This window comes from Pongo abelii, chromosome 20, assembly GCF_028885655.2.
Source record: "Pongo abelii isolate AG06213 chromosome 20, NHGRI_mPonAbe1-v2.0_pri, whole genome shotgun sequence".
Lineage (NCBI taxonomy): Eukaryota > Metazoa > Chordata > Mammalia > Primates > Hominidae > Pongo > Pongo abelii.
The window spans coordinates 50,148,942-50,171,498 of NC_072005.2; the positions used below are offsets into that span (position 1 = coordinate 50,148,942).

Consider the following 22,557-nt stretch of genomic DNA (forward strand, 5'->3'; position numbering starts at 1 on the left):
TTCGATCAGTTATGACGTTTACATAGTGCGTGGGGAAGGCTGGTCGCCCCACCCTAATCTTCTTATGCAAATAGGCTTCCCAGTTGATTGGCCCATCTTGTCAGCTTCTTACTGTGCACGTGGCTGACAAAGAGAAGGGAAGATGGAGCCGCCATCTTGAACATGATTGGCACAACTGCTGGTATCTATGTCTGCGGCAGCTCGATTTTACAGGCTGCTCTTCCTTAGGAAGGGAAATAATCTGGGGCTGCTTTTCATTAAAAAGAAAAGCCTTACCGAGGGCTTCCATACCCTATCTGCCTAAGTGATTGCTTCTTAACTCCTATATATCAACTACACTGTATTTGTACTAGATGCCATTGCCATTGAATTATGTGCCTTAAAATAATTTTATTTTGTGAATTACACCTCAAAAATGTTTTTTAAATAATAAAACGACTATGTTAAAAACGTTTTGCATAGCAAAAAACAAGTCAAAGGAAAAAAGCTTTTTGGTTGAGCAATATTTGATACAATGTTAATGTGAATATGTAAATAATACTTAATGGAGGGAAAAAGACTAAACACTCAATAGAAATGTGGGCAAACTATTTGACCAATTCACAAAGACTATAATAATGGCAACGGAAAATATGCAAGGATGTTCCACTTTATTTACAAAAGAACAAATACAAATTAAAACTACATTTAGATACCATTTCTTACCATTAGATTAGCAAAACTTAACTCCTCGAAGACTGTGTCTTCTCGCTTGTTCCCTTTCCAGTAACACTCCTGTTATCATTGGAGGCGTTTAGACTTCAGGAATTCCTGTCTATTCAGTATTTTCTGTCCTGAACCAGGGAGAGAGAAGGACGACTCTCAGGATAACAGTTCACATTCCCCACCAGGCAGGCGCTCGTGGCTTTGGGATTAGTTCCAGTGGGCACCCCGGAGTGGCAACGCTTCCCCCTGAAGAATGAGATTTTGAGCGTTTTTCCTTCAGCATTCGGAGGAGCCTAATCCAAATGCTCTGTGGAGTCGCACACACTGGCTCCAGGAGGAGGATGCAAGCAATTCTGGGAATGGTAGTCCAGACGCTCAGTGGAGTAGCGGTCAGCTTGGCTCCGGCAGGTGAATCAGGGGATTTCTGGGAAATGTAGTCCAGACGCTCAGTGGAATCGCGATCAATTTGGCTCCGCCAGGTGGATCCCAGGGAATTCTGGGAAGTGTAGTCCAGACGCTCGGGGTCGTCGCGGTCAGTTTGTCTCAGGAATTCTGGGAAGTGGAGTCCAGACACTCAGTGGAGTAGCGGGCACTTCCGCTCCGTTACTGTGAGGTTGCTGCAGTTTTGTCCCTGGTAGTTTGGGTCAGTTCCGCGGGACTCTTCTGAATTTCCTGGACCTACGCATTGGATTCTCAACGAACTGGTGATCGAATTAGGGGAAAAGAAACCTCGTCGGAGAGCAGAGGTTTGGCGGGGAGGGGGCCGCTGTTTTCGTTCTCGTCAGTGGAGGCTTCTTGGGCTTGGGGCTCTCCTCGCGTCCCCGGGGTGTTTGGGACTTGGTCGGGTCGCGTCTCGCCTGGTTTTAGGGTCTCCGGGGCTCTGAGCTCGCCCACTCCGCCTCCCTGCACACCACGCGCGTGGCCACTTCCTCGCGATAAAACGTTGGGATGTTACTTAATCTCCTTGGGTCTCCCGTTACTGTTCCTTAAGATGGGGAATTTAGGACCATCCTAATAGAATCATTTTGGGAACTGAAAGCGGTAACACAAATGAGAGCCTTAAAGCAGCCCCTGTCACTTGGTGACTGGTAGTCTCTTGTTAATTTCTCACGAAGCCTGTCAGGTCCCCGGGTGGGGTGAAACTCCAGCTGCAGGGGCACCGGCTCTTCTCCCTGATCCCTGCAGGACGCTGGGTGATCCCGGACGCCTTCTGACCTCTCTTTTAGGAAGGCTAGGGTTGCATCCACTTCCAGGAGGGGAGAGGAGCATTTAACTTTTATGGGGCACGGCGACCACGGTCAGGGTGTTTCACAGCCTTCTCCTTACCCAGCCCGACCTTTCCAAAAGAGCTGCAGGGAGGGACTTCTTGGCTTCGGAGGGCAAAGCTCTACGTGAGTGATCCTTGGCTTTTTTCTTAGACAGAGATGCTAACCCCAACCGAGAGTGTATAGGATGTGTCTTCGGGCATGGGTGTTGCTTTCAGTTGTCATGTTTTTCTAGTCTTTAATCTTGAAAGATAGCATAGCTTTCATCTTTTTTTTCTTGATATTTTATCCTTGTTATTTTTGAAGAGTACAGATGAAGTTATTTTGGTCAAAGATGTTCATTTGGAGTTTTTCTGATGTATTTCACGTTTAACTTCAAATTATGCATTTTTTGCTGGAATACCACAGTAGTGGTAAATCTCTCTCTCTCTTTTTTTTTTTCTTGAGATGGAGTTTCGCTCTTGTCGCCCAGGCTGCAGTGCATGGCACGATCTCAGCTCATTGCAACCTCCACCTCCCGGGTTCAAGCTATTCTCCTGCCTCAGCCTCCCAAGTAGCTGGGATTGCAGGTGCCTGCCACCACACCCGGCTAATTTTCGTATTTTTAGTAGAGACGGGGTTTCACCATGTTGGCCAGGCTGGTCTCAGACTCCTGACCTCAGGTGATTCAACCGCCTTGGCCTCCCAAAGTGCTGAGATTACAGGCGTGAGCCACTGTGCCCAGCCTGAAGTGGTAAATTTCTTATTGCAATGTAACAGGGGCCATATGTCAGTTTGTCACTTCATTGGTGATATCAACTTTGTTCATTGGCCAAAGTCATGTTTGTCAGATTTCCGCATTGTAAAGTTATTATTTTGAATTTTTTTTTACCCCAGGAACACAGATTCAAGTTGCTCTCAATATCCACTCCCTAATTTTTTAGTTAAATAAAATTTTTTAAGGAGAAATACATTTATTAGTGCACATTCTACTGGAAAGGTGAACTTCCCCTTCTCCTTCATTTGCTTATTCATTCATTCAACTATAAATATTCTATCAGTGTAGATCCAGAATCTAGTCTTATTAAGTTAAATGACATGTGGATGAACAATTACCAATGCTTTGTCCAACTTTATTGAGGTGTATTCTACATATCATAGAAACTACCCATTTCGTGTGTACACTTTAATGATTTTTAGGAACTTTATGGAGTGGAATAAACATCACCATAATTCAGTTCAAATCATTTTCATCTCTCATTAAGACTGCTTGTGCCCACTTACAGTTAATCCTCTTTGTCACCTCAAATATGCAGAGACCACCTACCTACTTTCTTGTTATATACACTTGCCTACACTGGAATTTCATAAATACAGGATCATGCAATATGTGGGCCTTCCTATGTGACTGGCTTCTTTCACTTAGCATAATGTTTCCAAAGTTCATGCGTGTTGTAGCATGAATCAGTACTTCATTCCTTTTAATTTCCAAATAAGATTCCATTGTATGGATAGGCCACAATTTGTCTATCCATGTACGCATAGGAGGGCATTTGTTGGTGTGCAGTTGTGGGTTACTATGAATGATGCTGTTGTGAACATTCATGTGTTAATTTACAATACACATTCGTGTTGGTGGATGGCATCCCTGGCCACACTTTCATGTCTCTTTTTCTGCCTTCCCTGGTACTTTCCAGGCAGGATTCTGCTTTCCCTCGGACTGTATCACTCAGGACTCTGAATATTCCCTGAAATAAGAGGAAAAATGGCCACGTTGAAGGTGAGAAGAGCTTGCCTCTCTTGCTGTTAAAATTTCTTTTATGGAGACTTGTTCTGTCGCCAAGGCTGGAGTGCAGTGGCCTGATTTTGGCTCATTGCAACCTCCACCTCCAGAGTTCAAGTGATTCTCCTGCTTCAGCCTCCCGAGTAGCTGGGACTACAGGCACACACCACCACACCCGGCTAATTTTTGTATTTTTAGTAGAAATGGGGTTTCACCATCTTGGCCAGGTTAGTCTCAAACTCCTGACCTCAGGTGATCTGCCTGCCTTAGCCTCCCAAAGTGCTGGAATTGCAGGCGTGAGCCACTGTGCCCGGCCGTATTTCTTCTCACTACTCATATTCTCACAGGTTCTTCTCAGTCTTGGGAAGACTTAGGGAGTACAACAGAGATATAGCATGGGAGAAACAGAATCTAGCTCTTCCTGTGTGAACACCTCCAATAATCCTTGTGTGAAGCAGCAGTTAAGCAGTTATAGCCTGTTGTGTTGTGCCAACCCGAGAGCCAGCGTCCACAGGTGGCACTGCTCCTCCCAGACACCATTTCGGGGTGATCTTCTTTCTTCTTGACTTGACACCTACTCAGATGCACCCAGTGCTCCAGGCATCCAAGGACAGTGATAACCATAGTGATGATATAAAGTCTTTACTTTTAGTATGGTAAAGGATACCTCACACAATGTTACCAGAAAATATAACAGCCTAGAGTGAAAATATTCACTACTTATATATCTGAAAAAGATAAAATCCAAAATAAGAATCTTATGTACAGAATAGAAAAAGAAAATCCAAAGGAATGTGAATAAAGGACATTAACAGGCAAGTTTAAAAGGAGAAATTGAGATGGCCAATAAATATTTGAAAAGGTGATGGTATTATTTATAATCAAATAAGTGAGACTGTTAAATTCTTCCTAATATGATTACAAAAATCATGGGAAAATTGATAACCTGCTCTTGGTTATGGTAAGACAAATCAGTGTACATGTATCCTCTTGAAAGATTAGGGTTTGGTAAAAAATTGAGACCTGATATTATATGATCATAATTTTAAATATGCCTATTTATTGACATTTTAATTTTCATTTAAAATTATTTTAAGTAAACAGTAGTAAAATCTATCTAAAATGTTTTTTTTTTTTTACAGGATTGGTATTAATGAGCATATATAAAATTAAAGATTATTTAGAGCAGATAAAAATAGATTATCAATTCTTTGGAATACTATGCAGACATGAAATGAGATAAAATAGATGGCAACAATGACAATAATAATAAAAAATAATTTTAAAAAGCTAGTGTTTATTAGGTATTTAGTCTGCACTGATCAACTTTCCCAATGCTCCATGTATTTCCTTGTTTAATCATTGAAAAAACTATAATATGAAAATTATTAGAGAGGGAGTAAATAGGTGAACTTGTCCAAGGTCATGTGACCAGGAAGGCACAGAGCCTTGGGATGTGCTCTTAGGCACACTGTCTGCAGATCATAGATCAATGCTGCAATTAATGTATGTAGTTTATGCCTTGAGAGTACAGAGGACGTACTGTATAATTGTCCCACACAGGTTACCACAAGCTTTGTTAGTTTAGTGGCAGATATTAAAGAAAAATGATAACATTCAGGGTTCAAGTATGAGAGAGAACAATGGGAATTATCAGACAAGACTGGGACTGAATTGTTAAATGTTACTGGGGCAATTGGCAATATTCATTGAAACCTATATATGTGCAGCCCAGGATGCTGCATTTAGAGTCATACAGGGTTACTTACAAGGAGAGACTCAGTAAGTGCACAAAGTAAACCTACAGGAGGTCTTTTCCATCATTGCACTTCTGGTGGAGCTCAGGAAAATCCATCATTATCAGGATACAGACAGAATGAATAGGAAATCTATGAGCTGGCTGGGCGCAGTGGCTCATGCCTGTAATCCCAGCACTTTGGGAGGCCGAGGCAGGTGGATCACCTGAGGTCAGAAGTTTGAGACCAGCCTGGCCAATATGGTGAAACCCCATCTCTACTAAAAATACAAAAATTAGCCAGGCATGGTGGCAGGCACCTGTAATCCCAGCTACTTGGAAGGCTGAGGCGAGAGGATCACTTGAACCCGAGAATCAGAGGTTGCAGTGAGCCAAGATCACGCCACTGCACTCCAGCCCAGGCAACAGAGCAAGACTGTCTCAAAATAAATTAAAAAATAAAATAATAAAAAAGGAAGTCTGTGTGTTGACCTATGTCTCTCAAGGTCCAAAACAGCTTCTCATCCCTCCCCTCTGTCTGCTCAGTGCCACCCCTCTCTCAGTAGTCATTGGTCATGAGACTGTGGTTGCATATGTTTGATGCTGTAGGAGGCAGTGACCTTCAAGGACGTGGCTGTGGTCTTCACTGAGGAAGAGCTGAGGCTGCTGGACCTTGCCCAGAGGAAACTGTACCGAGAAGTGATGCTGGAGAACTTCAGGAACCTGCTCTCAGTGGGTGAGGACAGGCACCCTTTGTAAGGGAACATCAGGACCAGGAGTGGCTTTGTATCCTAGAGTGTTCAAGTTTGAGTATGCATTGGGAACCTATGCATAAGTTTCTAGTAAATTTTACTTAGATTTTTTTCTAGGATGTATTGGCACTAAGCACATGACTTTTCACGTTCACAGGGCATCAACCACTCCACAGAGATAATTTCCACTTCCTAAAGGAAGAAAAGTTTTGGATGATGGAGACAGCAACCCAAAGAGAAGGGAATTTAGGTAAGAAGCAAGCAACTCTGTGTCCTTGTGCACGACTCTCCCGTCTGTCTGTTTTACTTCTGTCTGTTGCCCAGCTCTGTTGCCCTGGTCTAAATGGCCAGACCTCTTTCCTGAATTATTACAGCTGACTTTCGGCTGGTTGCCCTGCTCCCACTTTTCCCACCCTGACATCTGTTTTCCTCATGGCAGCCAATGTGTTCCTTAGGAAATGTAAGTCAGACTGCCATTCCTCGGCTCAAAAGCCTTTCCGGCTTCTTTTTTTTTTTTTTTTTTTTCTTTTTGGGACAGAGTCTCGCTCCGTCGCCCAGGCTGGAGTGCAGTGGCGCAATCTCGGCTCACTGCAAGCTCCACCTCCCAGGTTCACGCCATTATCCTGCCTCAGCCTCTTGAGTAGCTGGGACTACAGACGCCCACCACCACGCCCGGCTAATTTTCTGTATTTTTAGTAGAGACATGGTTTCACCGTGTTAGCCAGGATGGTCTCCGTCTCCTGACCTCGTGATCCGCCCGCCTTGGCCTCCCAAAGTGCTGGGATTACAGGCGTGAGCCACCGTGCCCGGCTGGCTTCTTATATTTACTTAAGTTACAAGTGTTTTAAGTGGCTTTTAGAGACCATGTGATCTGCTCTTCATCCCCCACCACCTCTCTGACTACATCTCCTGTCCTCTCCCTTTTGCCTTGTCCTTCCAGCCACGTTGTCCTCCCTACCGTTTCTCCGACCTGCCAAGGACACTGTATTGCCTATTGTAGTAATCAATGACCACACATTTAGTCGACTAAACAACAAAAATGTATTATCTTTCTGTTCTTTAGGCCTGAAGTCTGACACATCTCACTGGACAATTATCAAGGTGTCTGTAGGTGTTTGTTTCTTTCTGGATGCTCTTGGGGAGAAGCCTTTATTTTGGTTTACCAGTCTCTAGGCACTCCTTGGCTCTTGTTTCCCTTCCTCCATCTTCAAAAGCAGCTACTTTGCATTTCTGACCCTTCTTCCATAGTCATGCTCACTCTGCCACTCTTCTTATGCCTCCCTCTCCTGCCTTTCAGGTTCTTTGTAATTGTGTTGGTTACCCCTGGATGATTCACAATGACCTCACTTTCTAGTTAGCTGATTAGTGACCTTAATTGCATCTGCAATCCCAGTCCCCCTTGCTGTGTAATATAACATGTTCTTGGGTACTGGATGTGGACATCTTTTATGAATCATTGTTCTGTCTACTACTGAAGCTTCTGCCTCAGAGCCCTTACTTGCTTTTCTCTCTGATCAGAATACTCTTTCACCTCAAAACTTTCTGGCTTCTCCTTTAAGCATATTCAAGTCTCTGTTTAGTTTTAGAGAGGTCATTTCCAACCACCCTATTTAAAATACTATTCTAGGCCAGGCGCAGTAGCTCACGCCTGTAATCCCACTACTTTAGGAGACCAAGGTGGGTGGATCACTGAGGTCAGGAGTTCGAGACCAGCCTGGCCAACATGGTGAAATCCCATCTCTACTAAAAATACAAAATTTGCCAGGCATGGTAGTGTGTGCCTGTAGTCTCAGCTACTCGAGAAGCTGAGGCAGGAGAATCACTTGAATCCAGGAGGCGGAGGTTGCAGTGAGCCGAGATGGCGCCACCGCACTCCAGCCTTGGTGACAAAGTGAGACTCTGTCTCAAAAAAAACAAACAAAACACTGTTCTATTTTTTTCTTCTTGTGCTGTCTTGCACTGTGTCTTATATATTTCTGTTTACCTGTCACCTTTACCCCCAGGAATGTGATGTCTAAGAGGAGGAATTTTAGCTGTTTTGCTCATGGCTGTCTATTCACAGGCTAGAAGGTATTGTTCTGGTACATGGCAGGTATCTAATTATTTGTTATCCTGATAAATAAATTAATGGATGAGGGGAACTTCAGTGTCTCCAGGAATCATGGAGCTAGATAGCTAATAAGTGATACACAAACTAGAGTGAATGAGAGCTATTGCAGAACATGTTTTTGTCTTTTGATGGCTGCTTATCTAATTCGAACTTTCTTAGGATTCCTTGTTGGGATACTATTTTTAGGTATGTGCAGTTCACCCACATCCCATGGAAACGTCTAAGTGTTCTTTTTATGACCACACTGAGTATTATGCCTTCTCTCTGACTTGTCTTGGAGCTTTATGTTTTTATTTGTATTTTTAAAAAATTTTCCATAAGTTATTGGGGTATAGGTGATATTTGGTTACATAAGTTCTTTAGTGATTTGTGAGAATTTGATGCACTTATCACCCAAGCAGTATACGCTGCACCATATTTGTAGTCTTTTATCTCTTGCTCTCCTCCCACTCTTTCCCGCAAGTCCCCAAAGTCCATTGTCTCTCTTTTTTTTTTTAAACGTGTCTCGCTCTGTCGCCCAGGCTGGAGTGCGATCTCAGCTCACTACAGGCTCCGCCTCCCAGGTTCACGCCATTCTCCTGCCTCAGCCTCCCAAGTGGCTGGGACTACAGGCGCCCACCACCATGCCTTGCTAATTTTTAAAATATTTTTAGTAGATACGAGTTTTACCGTGTTAGCCAGGATGGTCTTGATCTCCTGACGTCGTGATCCACCCGCCTTGGCCTCTCAAAGTGCTGGGATTGTAGGCCATTGTCTCATTCTTAAGCCTTTGCATCCTCATAGGTTAGCTCCTACCTATCAGTGAGAATATATGATGTTTGCTTTTCCACTCCTGAGTTACATCACTTAGAATAATAGTCTCCAGTCTCATCCAGGTTGCTGCAAATGCTATTAATTCATTCCTTTTTATGGCTGAGTAGTATTCCATCGTATATAATACCAAAGTTTCTTTATTCACTCATTGATTGATGGGCATTTGTGTTGGTTCCATGATTTTGCAATTTTGAATTGTGCTGCTGTAAACATGCATGTGCAAGTATCTTTTTCATGTAATGAATTCTTTTCCTTTGGATAGATACCCAGTAGTGGGATTGCTGGATCAAATGGTAGTTCTACTTTTAGTTCTTTAAGGAATTTCCACATTGTTTTCTGTAGTGGCTGCACTAGTTTACATTCCCACCAGCTGTGTAGAAGTGTTCCCTGAATACCACATCCATGCCAATATCTACTGTTTTTTGATTTTTGATTATGGCCTTTCTTGCAAGAGTAAGGTGGTATCACATTATGGTTTTGATTTGCATTTCTCTGATCATTAGTGATTTTGAGCTTTTTAAAATATGTTTGTTGGCCATCTATATCTTCTTTTGAAAATTGTCTATTCATGTTCTTAGCCCACTTTTTGATGGGGTTGTTTGGTTTTTTCTTACTGATTTGTTTGAGTTTGTTGTAGATTCTGGATATTAGTCCTTTGTTAAATGTACAGATTGTAAAGATATTCTCCCACTCTGTGGGTTGTCTGTTTATTCTGGTGACTTTTCCTTTTGCTGTGCAAAAGCTCTTTAGTTTAATTAGGTCCCAATTATTTATCTTTGTTTTTATTGCATTTGTTTTTGGGTTCTTGATCATGAAATCCTTGCCTAAGCCAATGCCTAGAAGGATTTTTCCAATGTTATCTTCTAGAATTTTTATAGTTTCAGGTCTTAGATTTGAGTCCTTAATCTATCTTGAATTGATTTTTGCATAAGGTTAGGGATGAAGATCCAGTTTCATTCTCCTACATGTGACTAGCCAATTATCCCAGCATCATTTGTTGAAAAGGGTGTCCTTTCCCCCACTTTATGTTTTTGTTTTTGTTTGCTTTGTCGAAGATCAGTTTTCTGTAAGGATTTGGGTTTATTTCTGGGTTCTCTATTCTGTTCCTTTGGTCTATGTGCCTATTTTTATACCAGTACCATGCTGTTTTGGTGACTGTGGTCTTATAGTATAGTTTGAAATCAGTTAGTGTGATGCCTCCAGATTTGTTCTTTTTGCTTTAGTCTTGCTTTGGCTCTGCGAGCTCTTTTTTGGTTCCGTATGAATTTTAGCATTATTTTGTCTAATTCTATGAAGAACAATGGTGATGTTTTGATAGGGATTGCATTTAATTTGTAGATTGCTTTTAGCAGTATGGTCATTTTCACAATATTGATTCCACCCATCCATGAGCATGAGATGTGTTTCCATTTGTTTGTGTCATCTATGGTTTCTTTCAGCAGCATTCTGTAGTTTTTCTTGTAGAGGTCTTTTGACTCCTTGGTTAGGTATATTCCTGAGTGTTTTATTTTTTTAGCAACTATTGTAATAGGGATTGAGTTCTTGATTTGATTCTCTGCTTGGTTGCTGGTGGTGTATAGAAGAGCTACTGATTTGTGTACATTAATCTTGTATCCGGAAACTTTGCTGAATTATTTTATCAGTTCCAGGAGCTTTCTGGAGGAGTCTTTAGGGTTTTCGATGTACACGATCATATCGTTAGTGAACAGTGACAGTTTGACTTCCTCTTTACCGATTTGGATGCCCCTTATTTCTTTCTCTTGTCTGATTGCTCTGGCTAGGACTTCCAGTACTATGTTGAGGAGTGGTGAGAGTAGATTTTCTTATCTTGTTCCAGTTCTCAGAGGGAATGCTTTCAACTTTTGCCCATTCCATGTTATGTTTGCTGTGGGGTTGTCATAGATGGCTTTTATTACATTGAGGTATGTCCCTTGTATGCCGATTTTGCGAGAGTTTTAATCATAAAGGGTTGCTGGATTTTGCCAAATGCTTTTTCTACATCTATTGAGATGATCAAATGATTTTTGTTTTTAATTCTGTTTATGTGGTGTATCACATTTATTGACTTGGGTATGTTAAACCATCCCTGCATCCCTGGCATGAAACCCACTTGATCATGATGGATTATCTTTTTGATATGTTGTTGGATTAGGTTACCTAGTATTTTGTTAAGGATTTTAGCATCAATGTTCATCAAGGATATTGGTCTGTAGTTTTCTTTTTTGGTTATGTTCTTTCCTGGTTTTGGTATTAGGGTGATGCTGGTTTCCTAGAATGAATTAGGAAGGGTTCCTTCTTTCTCTACCTTGTGAAATAGTGTCAAAAGAATTGGTATCAATTCTACTTTGAATGTCTGGTGGAATTCTGCTGGGAATCCATCTGGTCCTGGACTTTTTTTGTTTGTAATTTTTAAATTGCCATTTCAATCTCACGGCTTGTTATTGGTCTGTTCAGGGTATCTAATTCTTTCTAATTTAAGCCAGGAGGGTTGCATTTTTCCAGGAATTTATCCACCTCTTCCAGGTTTTCTAGTTTATGTGTGTAAAGGTGTTCATAGTAGCCTAGAATGATCTTTTGTATTGCAGTGGTGTCAGTTGTAATATCTCCTGTTTCATTTCTTAGTGAGGTTATTTGGATTTTCTCGCTTATTTTCTTGGGTAATCTTGCTAATGTCCTATCAATTTTATTTATCTTTTTAAAGAACCAGCTTTTTGTTTCATTTATCTTTTGTATTTTTTGTTTTATTTTGTTTTGTTTCAATTTCATTTAGTCCTTCTCTGATCTTGGTTCTTTCCTTTATTCTGCTGGGTTTGGGTTTGGTTTGTTCTAGTTTCTCTAGTTCCTTGAGGTGTGATCTTAGAATGTAAGTTTGTGCTCTTTCAGTCTTTTTGATGTAGGCATTTAGGGCTATGAACTTTCCTCTTAGCACCATCTTAGCTGTATCCCAGAGGTTTTCATAGGTTGTGTCATTATTGTCTTTCAGTTTGAATAATTTTTTAATTTCCATCTGGATTTCATTTTTGACCCAATGGTCATTCAGGAGCAGATTATTTAATTTCCATGTATTTGCATGGTTTTGAAGGTTCCTCTTGGAGTTGATTTCCAGTTTTATTCCACTGTGGTCTGAGAGAGTGCTTGATATAATTTCAATTTTCTTAAATTAATTGAGGCTCGTTTTATGGCCTATCATATGGTCTATCTTGGAGAAAGTTCCGTATGCTGTTGAATAGGATGTGTATTCTGCGGTTGTTGCATGAAATGTTCTGTATATATCTGTTAAGTCCATTTGTTGCAAGATATAGTTTAAATTCCTTATTTCTTTGTTGACTTTCTTTCTTGATGACCGGTCTGGTGCTGTCAGTGGGGTATTGAAATCCCCCACTATTATTGTGTTGCTGTCTACCACATATCTTAGGTCTGTTAGTAATTTTATAAATTTGGGAGTTCCAGTGTTAGGTGCATGTATGTTTAGGATTATGATATTTTCCTGTTGGACAAGGCCTTTTACATTATATAATGTCCCTCTTTGTCTCTTTTAACTGCTGTTGCTTTAAAGTTTGTTTTGTCTGATATCAGAATAGCTACCCCTGCTCGTTTTTGGTGTCCATTTGCATGAAATGTCTTTTCCACCCTTTTACTTTAAGTTTATATGACTCCTTACGTATTAGGTGAGTCACCTGAAGGCAGCAGATGGTTGGTTGGTGAGCTCATATCCATTCTGCAGTTCTGTATCTTTTAAGTGGAGCATTTAGGCCATTTACATTCAATGTTAGTATTGAGATGTGAGATGCTGTTGCATTCATCTTGCTATTTGTTGCCTGTGTACTTTGGTTTTTGTATTTTTTTGTTTTTGCTTTTTAATATGTGTTTTTGTTTTATAGGTCCTGTATGATTTACGCTTTAAAGAAGTTCTGTTTTGATGTGTTTCCAGGATTTGTTTCAAGATTTAGAGCTCCTTTTAGCAGTTCTTGTAGTAGTGGCTTGGTAGTGGCAAATTCTGTTAGCATTTGTCTGAAAAAGACTGTATCTTCCATTCATATATGATGCTTAGTTTTGGTGGATACAAAATTCTTGGCTGATAATTGTTTTGTTTAAGGAGGCTGAAGATAGGGCCCCAATCTCTTCTAGCTTGTAGGGTTTCTGTTGAGAAATCTTCTGTTAATCTGATAGGTTTTCCTTTATAGGTTACCTGGTGCTTCTGTCTCACAGCTCTTAAGATTCTTTCCTTCATCTTAACTTTGGATAACCTGATGACAATGTGCCTAGGCAATGATCTTTTCGCAATGAATTTCCAAAGTGTTCTTTGTGCTTCTTGTATCTGGATGTCTAGGTGTCTAGCAAGGCTGGGCAAGTTTTCCTTGATTATTTCCCCAAATATGTTTTCCAAGCTTTTAGAATTCTCTTTTTCCTCAGGAACACTGATTATTCCTAGGTTTGGTCATTTAACATAATCCCATACTTCTTTGAGGCTTTGTTTGTATTTTCTTATTCTTTTTTCTTTGTCTTTGTTGGATTGGGTTAATTCGAAGAACTTGTCTTCAAGCTCTGCATTTCTTTCTTCTACTTGTTCAATTCTATTGCTGAGACTTTCCGGAGCATTTTGCATTTCTATAAGTGTGTCCAGTGTTTCCTGAATTTTTTATTGTTTTTTTATTTAAGCTATCTATTTCCTTGAATATTTCTCCCTTCACTTATTGTATCATTTTTTGGATTTCCTTGTGCTGGGCTTCGCCTTTCTCTGGTACCTCCCTGATTAGCTTAATAACTAACCTCCTGAATTCCTTTTCAGGTAAATCAGGGATTTCTTCTTGGTTTGGATCCATTGCTGGTGAACTACTGTGATATTTTGGTGGATGTTAAAGTGCCTTGTTTTGTCATATTACCAGAGTTGGTTTTCTGGTTCCTTCTCATTTGGGTAGGCTCTGTCAAAGGGAAGGTCTAGGGCTGAAGGCTGTTGTTCAGATTCTTTTGTCCCACAGGGTGTTCCCTTGATGTGGTACTCTCCCCCTTTTCCTATGAATGTGGCCTCCTGTGAGCCAAACTGCCGTGATTGTTGTCTCTATTCTGGGTCTAGCTACCCAGCAAGTCTACCCAGCTCTGGGCTGGTACTGGGGGCTGTCTGCACAGAGTCCTGTGATATGAACTGTCTGTGGGTCTCTCAACCATAGATAACAATGCCTGTTCCGGTGGAGGTGGCGGGTGTGTGCAATGGACTCCGTGAGGTTTCTTAGCTTTGGTAGTTTAATGCTTTATTTTTGTGCTGGTTGGTCTCCCGCCAGGAGGTGGCACTTTCCAGAGAGCATCAGCTGTGGTAGTATGGAGAGGAGCCAGCGGTGGATGAGGCCCTAGAACTCCCAAGATTATATGCCCTTTGTCTTCAGCTACCAGGTTGGGTAGGGAAGGACCATCAGGGAGGGGGAGGGCTAGGTGTGTCTGAGCTCAGACTCTCCTTGGGTGGGTCTTGCTGTGGCTGCTGTAGGGGATGTGGGTGAGGTTCCCAGGTCACTGGAGTTGTGTACCTAGGAGGATTATGGCTGCCTCTGCTGAGTCATGCAAATTGTCTGGGAAGTAGGGGAAAGCTGGCAGTCACAGGCCTCACCCAGCTCCCATGCAAACCAAAGGGCCAGTCTTACTCCCACCGTGCCCCCACTAACAGTCCTGAGTCTGTTTCCAGGCAGTGGGCAAGCTGGGCTTGAGGCCTTGCCCCAGGCTACCCACCTCTCAGCTGCAAAAGAAAAGGGCTTGGGTCTTCCCCTGCCTGTGAGTCTGCATACTGGATTCACACCCTCCCCCAAGTTCTGGCCAGGAGGCTTCTTGCCCCTTTCAAACTGTTACAAAGTTCAGCTGGATACTTCTTTCTCCTTGTGGAGTTCCCCACCCCTTGCTCCTCTGGCTGCCTTCCTGATGGATCCCTGTGATGCCAGGCAAGAATGGCCTGCTTAGGGACCCAACGAGGTCCCAAGGCCTTTCTGTTGCTTTGTCTACCCCTGTATCTTACTCAGCTCTCTAAATTGACTCAGCTCCAGGTAAGGTCGGAAACTTCTCCCACAAACAGACCTTCAGTTTCTCCAGTGAGGGTGTGTGTTCAGGAGAGGAGGCTTTTTCTCACTTCCACAGTTGGGGCACTCACAGTATTTGGGGTGTCTCCAGGGTCCTGCAGGAGCAGTCCACTTCCTTCAGAGGGTCTGTGGGTCCTCTCGGGATTGCTAGTTTGTTTTTGCAGTTGATCTGGAGGTAAAATTCACAATGGGAGACTCTGTATGCTGCTCTGTCCGTCTGAGTTGGAGCTGCAATCTAGTCCTGCCTTCCGTCCGCCATGATGATCTTGTCTTGGAGCTTTTTGTAGGGAGAATATTCATCTGTGGAAAGAAACCTTTTATTTTCTTTTTCTTTCTTTATTTTATTTTATTTTTTGAGACGGAGTCTCCCTCTGTTACACAGACTGGAGTGCAGTGGTGCCATGTCGGCTCACTGCAGCCTCCGTGTCCCAGGTTCAAGTGATTCTCCTGCCTCAGCCTCCCAGGTAGCTGGAATTACAGGTATATGCCACCATGCCCAGCTAATTTTTTTGTATTTTTTAGTAGAGACAGAGTTTTACCATGTTGGTCGGCTGGTCTCGAATACCTGACCTCAGGTGATCTGCCCACCTCGGCCTCCCAAAGTGCTGGGATTGCAAGCATGAGCCACCACGCTTGGCCAAAAGAAACCTTTTCAAAGGAGGATTCTGATTTCTCCTTCTGAAACAGCTCTCCTATACAAGGGGAAAAAACTTTCAATTCTCTGATGTCTCAGAAAATAACCAGCATTCCAGCTACCTTTCCTTCGAGAGATTTACGCATCTGCAGCCTGTTTGCCTTTTCCAATGTCTACATGCACATCACCAACGCCCGGTTTCTCTTTCCTTCTCCTAGAGAGGGAAGAATGAGGATAAGGGTGACACAAGTCACACATCTGAATGTTGCCTATATTTCTAGTCATCTTTGTTTGATAGCGTGGTATATATTTCTGCATCTTTATTTTTTACAAATTTGTTAAACATGTTAAAGAATACAGATTTCATACAATCTTCCTTTTCTTTGTATGGAGACATAGTGCTGTATTTTGAACTGGTGAACTTTATATCCTGGAAAGAATCAGGAAACTGCCCTCTCAAAATGTTAACATCCTGAAAGAGACTCCTCCTTCTTCCCAAAAATCTCTTATTTATAAGGGCCGATGTTTTAATTATATCCATGTACTAATGTGCACCAGTAGGTACACACTTACTTACTAATGTTTCCTAAGATTCAGCCATTGAAAATTAATTTTCCATTTGATTGATTTACTTAATTCAGAATGTGGTAATATCCTGACCAAGATTTTCAATGTTTTATGACCATGAGCCATAGTAAGAAATACATCTTTCATCATCACCAGGATGAAAATATTTTGTGCATGTAGATGTGTATGAGTACCTTTAGTAGGCATTTCATATAATGGCACCTTTCCTGTTTGTCACGATGCTATGATAATTTCTATTCTGGTTCTTTTTCCTAAATGCTTTTTAGAAGGTTGCAGATTTATTTTACAGCTCACTAAGAGTCTGTAGTGTTTATTTTGAAAATGGGTATAAAGGTCTATTTCTTTACATCATATTTTTTCTGCCATCTGTTTTCAATGAGACAGTCCAATAACTTCACATGGAACCAACCAGGGCATGACCCCTTAGGCATTCTTTTCATCCCAGGTGATCTTACCAACTTTCATTTTCTCATCAGGAGCATCCCCCTTTGTGTATTTCTGTCAGGTCTGGCCTTGCAGATTGCCATCAAAACTGAAGGTTTCTGATCCTTTTCTATTTCAGGTAACCAAGTTATTGTTCATATCAGTACAGACAAATGAGATTATACATGTTCTGCAAAAATTCTTGTGCAGGAATACTCTGAAAATGTAGACATAAATACTCCTAGGTATTTGATATTTAGTATTGTGAATAGCTTAACCAATTACAAAGTTTAAAGTGACAGCTCACAGAAGACTGCTGTCACTGCATACCAATGACAAATTCAGTGGTTTCCCCAAATTACCTTCATGTTCCATATTCTTAAAGTTATGGGTTTTTATAGGGGAAAGATGCATATTACAATTAGGAGAAAAATCAAGTAAGACAGAGTCCAGGGAAGTATCAAATGAGAACTTTTTATTGTACTCTCCCCATGAAATCAGGATGCATTACATCCCCAAGATTAAGGTGTGACATTAGATGGGAGGAGAGCCTATCAGGGAAGCTTTCCTGATCCCTGGTATTCAGAGGAATCATTGTCTGTTAATTACATAGCCATTATTGGTTGATTTCTTTCCCGTATGAGTAGTCTCAGTCTCCTGGTTGACTGATTCCACATGACCTAAAGCCTCACCATAAATCACATTGTTGGTCTTTCTCACATAGTGAGCACCACATTCTCCTCATAGATGTGGCCACCCATAATCCTAAATCGTAGTATTACACCGTCCAGAGTGACTTACTAGACCTACTACCTCCAGGCAAACAAAGACACTCTCCTAAGGCATGACATTTTAAGGACCGAGAGATTGCCTCTCAGATGCTGAGGACATCACCCAGGCCTCTTTGTGACTTAGGATAATTTCTTTACTTCATAATGGTATACAATACAAACTAAAATATACAAAGTTTTGATGATGTTATGGCTTCTCCTTAAAGTTCACATTTGATTCATATTTCACTGTTTACATAATTTATTAGTTACATAATTTACCATGAAAAGTTGTATTTCTACCAAGTATTTCACATATGACACTTGGTGTGGTTCTGAATTGGTCTCATGCAAACCAGAGTCCATAGTGTACTTGGAAAACACATTGGCTGGGCACAGTGGCTCAAGCTTGTAATCCCAGCACTTTGGGAGGCCAAAATGGGAGTATCACTTGTGGCCAGGAGTTCAAGACCAGCCTTGGCAACATAGCAAGACCTTGTCTCTACAAAAAATGTAAAAATTAGCTAGTTATGGTGGTATGTGCCTGTAGTCCTAGCTACTCAGGAGGCGGAGCTGGGAGGATCACCTGAGCCCAGGAGGTCAAGGCTGCAGTGAGCCATGATCGTGTCCGTGCACTCCAGCCTGGGTGACAGAGGGAGACCCTCTCTTAAAAAAAGGAAAATACAGGGCTGGGCGCAGTGGCTCACGCCTGTAATCCCAGCACTTTGGGAGGCTGAGGAGGGCAGATCATGAGGTCAGGAGATCGAGACCATCCTGGCTAACACAGTGAAACCCCATCTCTACTAAGAATACAAAAAATTAGCTGGGCGTGGTGGCGGGCGCCGGTGGTCCCAGCTACTGAGGAGGCTGAGGCAGGAGAATGGTGTGAACAACCAGGGAGGTGGAGCTTGCAGTGAGCAGAGATCACGCCACTGCACTGCAGCCTGGGGGACAGAACGAGACTCCGTCTCAAAAAAAAGGAAAATACAGGCTGAACATTCCCTGTATTTATTAAAATTTCAGGCTATGTCCTAAGTATGAAATCTTGATAACACTGAATAAAAGCTTTACTTGCCCACATCTCTTAATTCTGTGTCATTATAGGAGGCAAGATCCAAACGGAGATGGAGACTGTTCCAGAATCAGGAGCATATGAAGGGTTGTTCAGTCATCAAACCTGGGAACAAATTTCAAGTGACTTAACCAGGTTTCAAGACTCCATGGTAAACAGCTTTCAGTTCTCCAAACAAGATGATGTGCCCTGCCAGGTTGATGCAGGACTATCTATAATTCACATAAGACAGAAACCTTCTGAGGGTAGGACGTGTAAAAAGTCCTTTAGTGATGTCTCCGTCCTTGATCTTCATCAACAATTACAGCCAAGAGAGAAGTCTCATACATGTGATGAATGTGGAAAGAGTTTCTGTTATAACTCAGCTCTTCGTATTCATCAGAGAGTTCACATGGGGGAGAAACTCTATAATTGTGATGTGTGTGGTAAGGAATTCAATCAGAGCTCACATCTGCAAATTCATCAGAGAATCCACACTGGAGAGAAACCATTCAAATGTGAGCAGTGTGGGAAAGGCTTTAGTCGTAGATCAGGACTTTATGTTCATCGTAAATTACACACAGGAGTGAAACCTCATATTTGTGAAAAATGTGGGAAGGCCTTCATTCATGATTCCCAGCTTCAGGAACATCAAAGAATCCATACTGGGGAGAAGCCATTCAAATGTGATATATGTTGTAAGAGCTTCCGTAGTAGAGCAAATCTTAATAGGCATTCCATGGTTCACGTGCGAGAGAAACCATTCAGATGTGATACATGTGGTAAGAGCTTTGGTCTGAAATCAGCACTTAATAGTCATCGCATGGTCCACACAGGAGAGAAACGGTACAAATGTGAGGAATGTGGAAAATGCTTCATTTATAGGCAAGATCTTTATAAGCATCAGATAGACCACACAGGGGAGAAGCCATATAATTGTAAAGAATGTGGAAAAAGCTTCAGATGGGCCTCAGGTCTTTCAAGACATGTGCGAGTCCACAGTGGAGAGACACCGTTCAAATGTGAAGAATGTGGGAAGGGATTTTATACAAATTCACAACGTTATTCTCACCAGAGAGCCCACAGTGGAGAAAAGCCATATAGATGTGAGGAGTGTGGGAAGGGCTACAAAAGGAGGTTGGATCTTGACTTTCATCAGAGGGTCCACAGAGGAGAGAAACCCTATAATTGTAAGGAATGTGGGAAGAGCTTTGGCTGGGCCTCATGTCTTTTGAATCATCAGAGAATCCACAGTGGAGAAAAACCATTTAAATGTGAAGAATGTGGGAAAAGATTTACTCAGAATTCACAACTTTATACCCATCGTAGAGTCCACAGTGGAGAAAAACCATTCAAATGTGAAGAGTGTGGGAAAAGATTTACTCAGAATTCACAACTTTATTCTCATCGCAGAGTCCACACTGGAGTAAAGCCATACAAATGTGAAGAGTGTGGGAAGGGCTTCAACAGTAAGTTTAATCTTGACATGCACCAGAGGGTCCACACTGGAGAGAGACCTTATAATTGTAAAGAATGTGGGAAGAGCTTTAGCCGGGCCTCAAGTATTTTGAATCATAAGAGACTCCATGGTGACAAAAAGCCATTCAAATGTGAAGAGTGTGGGAAGAGATTTACTGAGAATTCACAGCTTCATTCCCATCAGAGGGTTCACACTGGGGAAAAGCCATACAAATGTGAGAAGTGTGGAAAGAGCTTCAGATGGGCCTCAACTCATCTAACCCATCAGAGACTCCACAGTAGAGAAAAACTACTTCAATGTGAGGACTGTGGGAAGAGCATTGTGCACAGTTCATGCCTTAAAGACCAACAAAGAGACCAAAGTGGAGAGAAAACATCTAAGTGTGAGGACTGTGGGAAGCGCTACAAGAGGCGCTTGAATCTTGATACACTTTTGTTGTTATTTTTAAATGATACATAACTGTTGTACTCGTTTATGGGGTACAGTGTGATAGTTAATACAAGTATACAATGTGTTATGATCAAATCAATGTAATTAATGTATCTATCACCTCAAACATTTGTCATTTATTTGTGTTGGGAACCCTTAAAATTCACTGTCCTAGCTATTTGAAAATAATACATTGTTAATTACAGTCACCCTGTAGTGGTATAAAACACTAGAACTTAGTCCTCCTACCTGCCTGTATTTCTGTATTCATTAACCAACCTTTGGCTACCACCCTGCCTCCTCACCTCTAAGAACTACTATTCTACTCTCTACTTCTATGAAGTTAACTTTTTGAGCTTCCACATATGTGTGAGAACATGTGGTATGTATCTTTCTGTGCCTGGCATATATCACTTAATATAATGCCTTGTAAGGCTCATTCACTTTGCTGTGAGTGATAGAATTTTGTTGTTTTTCATGGCTAAATAGTACTCTGATGTGTATATTTGCCCCATCTTCTTTATTCATTCATCCAGTGGACACTTAGGTTGATTACATATTGTGGCCTATTTCTTGGCTATCGTGAGTGGTGCTGCAATAAACATGGAGGGGTGGAGATAACACTTTAACATACTGATTTCCTCTTCTTTGGATATGTACCAAGTATCATATAATAGTATGACATGACTCAAAATTAAGGAATAAGATTGTGGAAATTGGTTTTCAAAAAAAAATTCTCTAGTTTGAATATAGAGAAAAATTGGTGAGTGTCTTCAGCTGTCCTCATACATAATGCATGTGAGCTTGCTTTAAGCATAAGTGAAGGAGTGGAAAAATCCTGGAGATAGAAATCAAGGGGTATACATGTGGATGTAAAAAATCAACAAAGATTCTTTTAAGAAAAGGTGTGTATGGGTAGGGAACAATAGCATGACAGCAGTGGGGCCTCTAACAGTCTGGAACCAGTTAGGACAAAGAGCAGGATTGAGCACCATTCCATTCATAGACACCGTGGTGATATTTTGAGAACATTAGGTTAAAAGGCTTTCTTCAGCAAAATGTCTACTAGAGATTTGATTTTTATACTTAATGTTCTAGACTGTATCTTTTCAGGATGCTACGTACTTTATGAAGATCCATGCTGTCTCAATTTGCATAGTGGGTTGGAGGTCCCTAAGACAATCTCTCCAGATTCTATGATTTGCTAACAGGACTCAGAATATAGTTGTACTCATGACTATATTATAGTGACAGGATATAAATAATCAGTAAAGGGAAAATGTTCTTGGATAATATCTGGAGGGAATCAGATATAAATTTGTAAAGATCCTTTGTGCATGGAGTAACAGGTCTCAATTCCTCCGGTATTGAATTGTGATCGTACTTGTGAAATGTCTACAATGGAAATTAATTATCAACCCGTACCAAATGTTCTTATTGGGACTAATCATGTAGGTACCATCCCACTGGTACATATCAAGATTCTAGACTCCAAGAAGGGGAGAAAGTGTTCAGAATAACTTGAACCATGCCTACCAGTTACGGAATGGTGGCAACACTCTCAAACTCCGTGTTTCCTAACACCAGCTAAAGGCCAGTCTTGTAAAAAGTCCTTTCTAAGATTTGCAGTCTCAGGCCTGTTATATTAACTTTTTGTGCACATAATATTAGAAAACTATTGGCTGCAGTCTTCTTTTTGTTTTGTGTGTTTTGGTTTTTAACTGTCACCAGATACCAGAATAGCTCATCTCCAAGGTAATTGTAACAGAATACTCAGCAGATTAAACAGAAAATACTTGCCTATTATAATTATTAAAAGTTTGGTAGGGTCTATGTCTGCTCTCTGGTGTGTCCTGGATCATCAACTTGGTTACAACATGGTGTTAACATGTGGGACTGACTGTGTTTCTTGTTAATATTTCTGTTTCTCCCAACCACACTGAACATTAAATACCTAGTTCTATATCTAGTACCCTGAGCT

At 41.3% G+C, this 22,557-nt stretch overlaps 1 protein-coding gene across 2 annotated transcripts; it reads left to right on the forward strand.

The window, feature by feature from the left end:
• The first annotated feature begins 639 nt into the window (after positions 1-639).
• Positions 640-22,554, forward strand: ZNF225 (zinc finger protein 225). Of its 2 annotated transcripts, XM_054540642.2 has the most exons (6): positions 640-1,451; positions 1,932-2,096; positions 3,647-3,729; positions 6,077-6,203; positions 6,377-6,469; positions 18,721-22,554. In XM_054540642.2, the coding sequence occupies exons 3-6, from the start codon at positions 3,715-3,717 to the stop codon at positions 20,604-20,606; spliced, it is 2,121 nt and encodes a 706-aa protein (XP_054396617.2). In that variant the 5' UTR covers positions 640-1,451; positions 1,932-2,096; positions 3,647-3,714; the 3' UTR covers positions 20,607-22,554. The 2 variants fall into 2 exon arrangements, with proteins under 2 accessions (XP_054396617.2, XP_063575632.1); XM_063719562.1 differs by lacking the exons at positions 1,932-2,096; positions 3,647-3,729 and having other exon boundaries at positions 1,345-1,451.
• Positions 22,555-22,557: the final 3 nt, after the last annotated feature.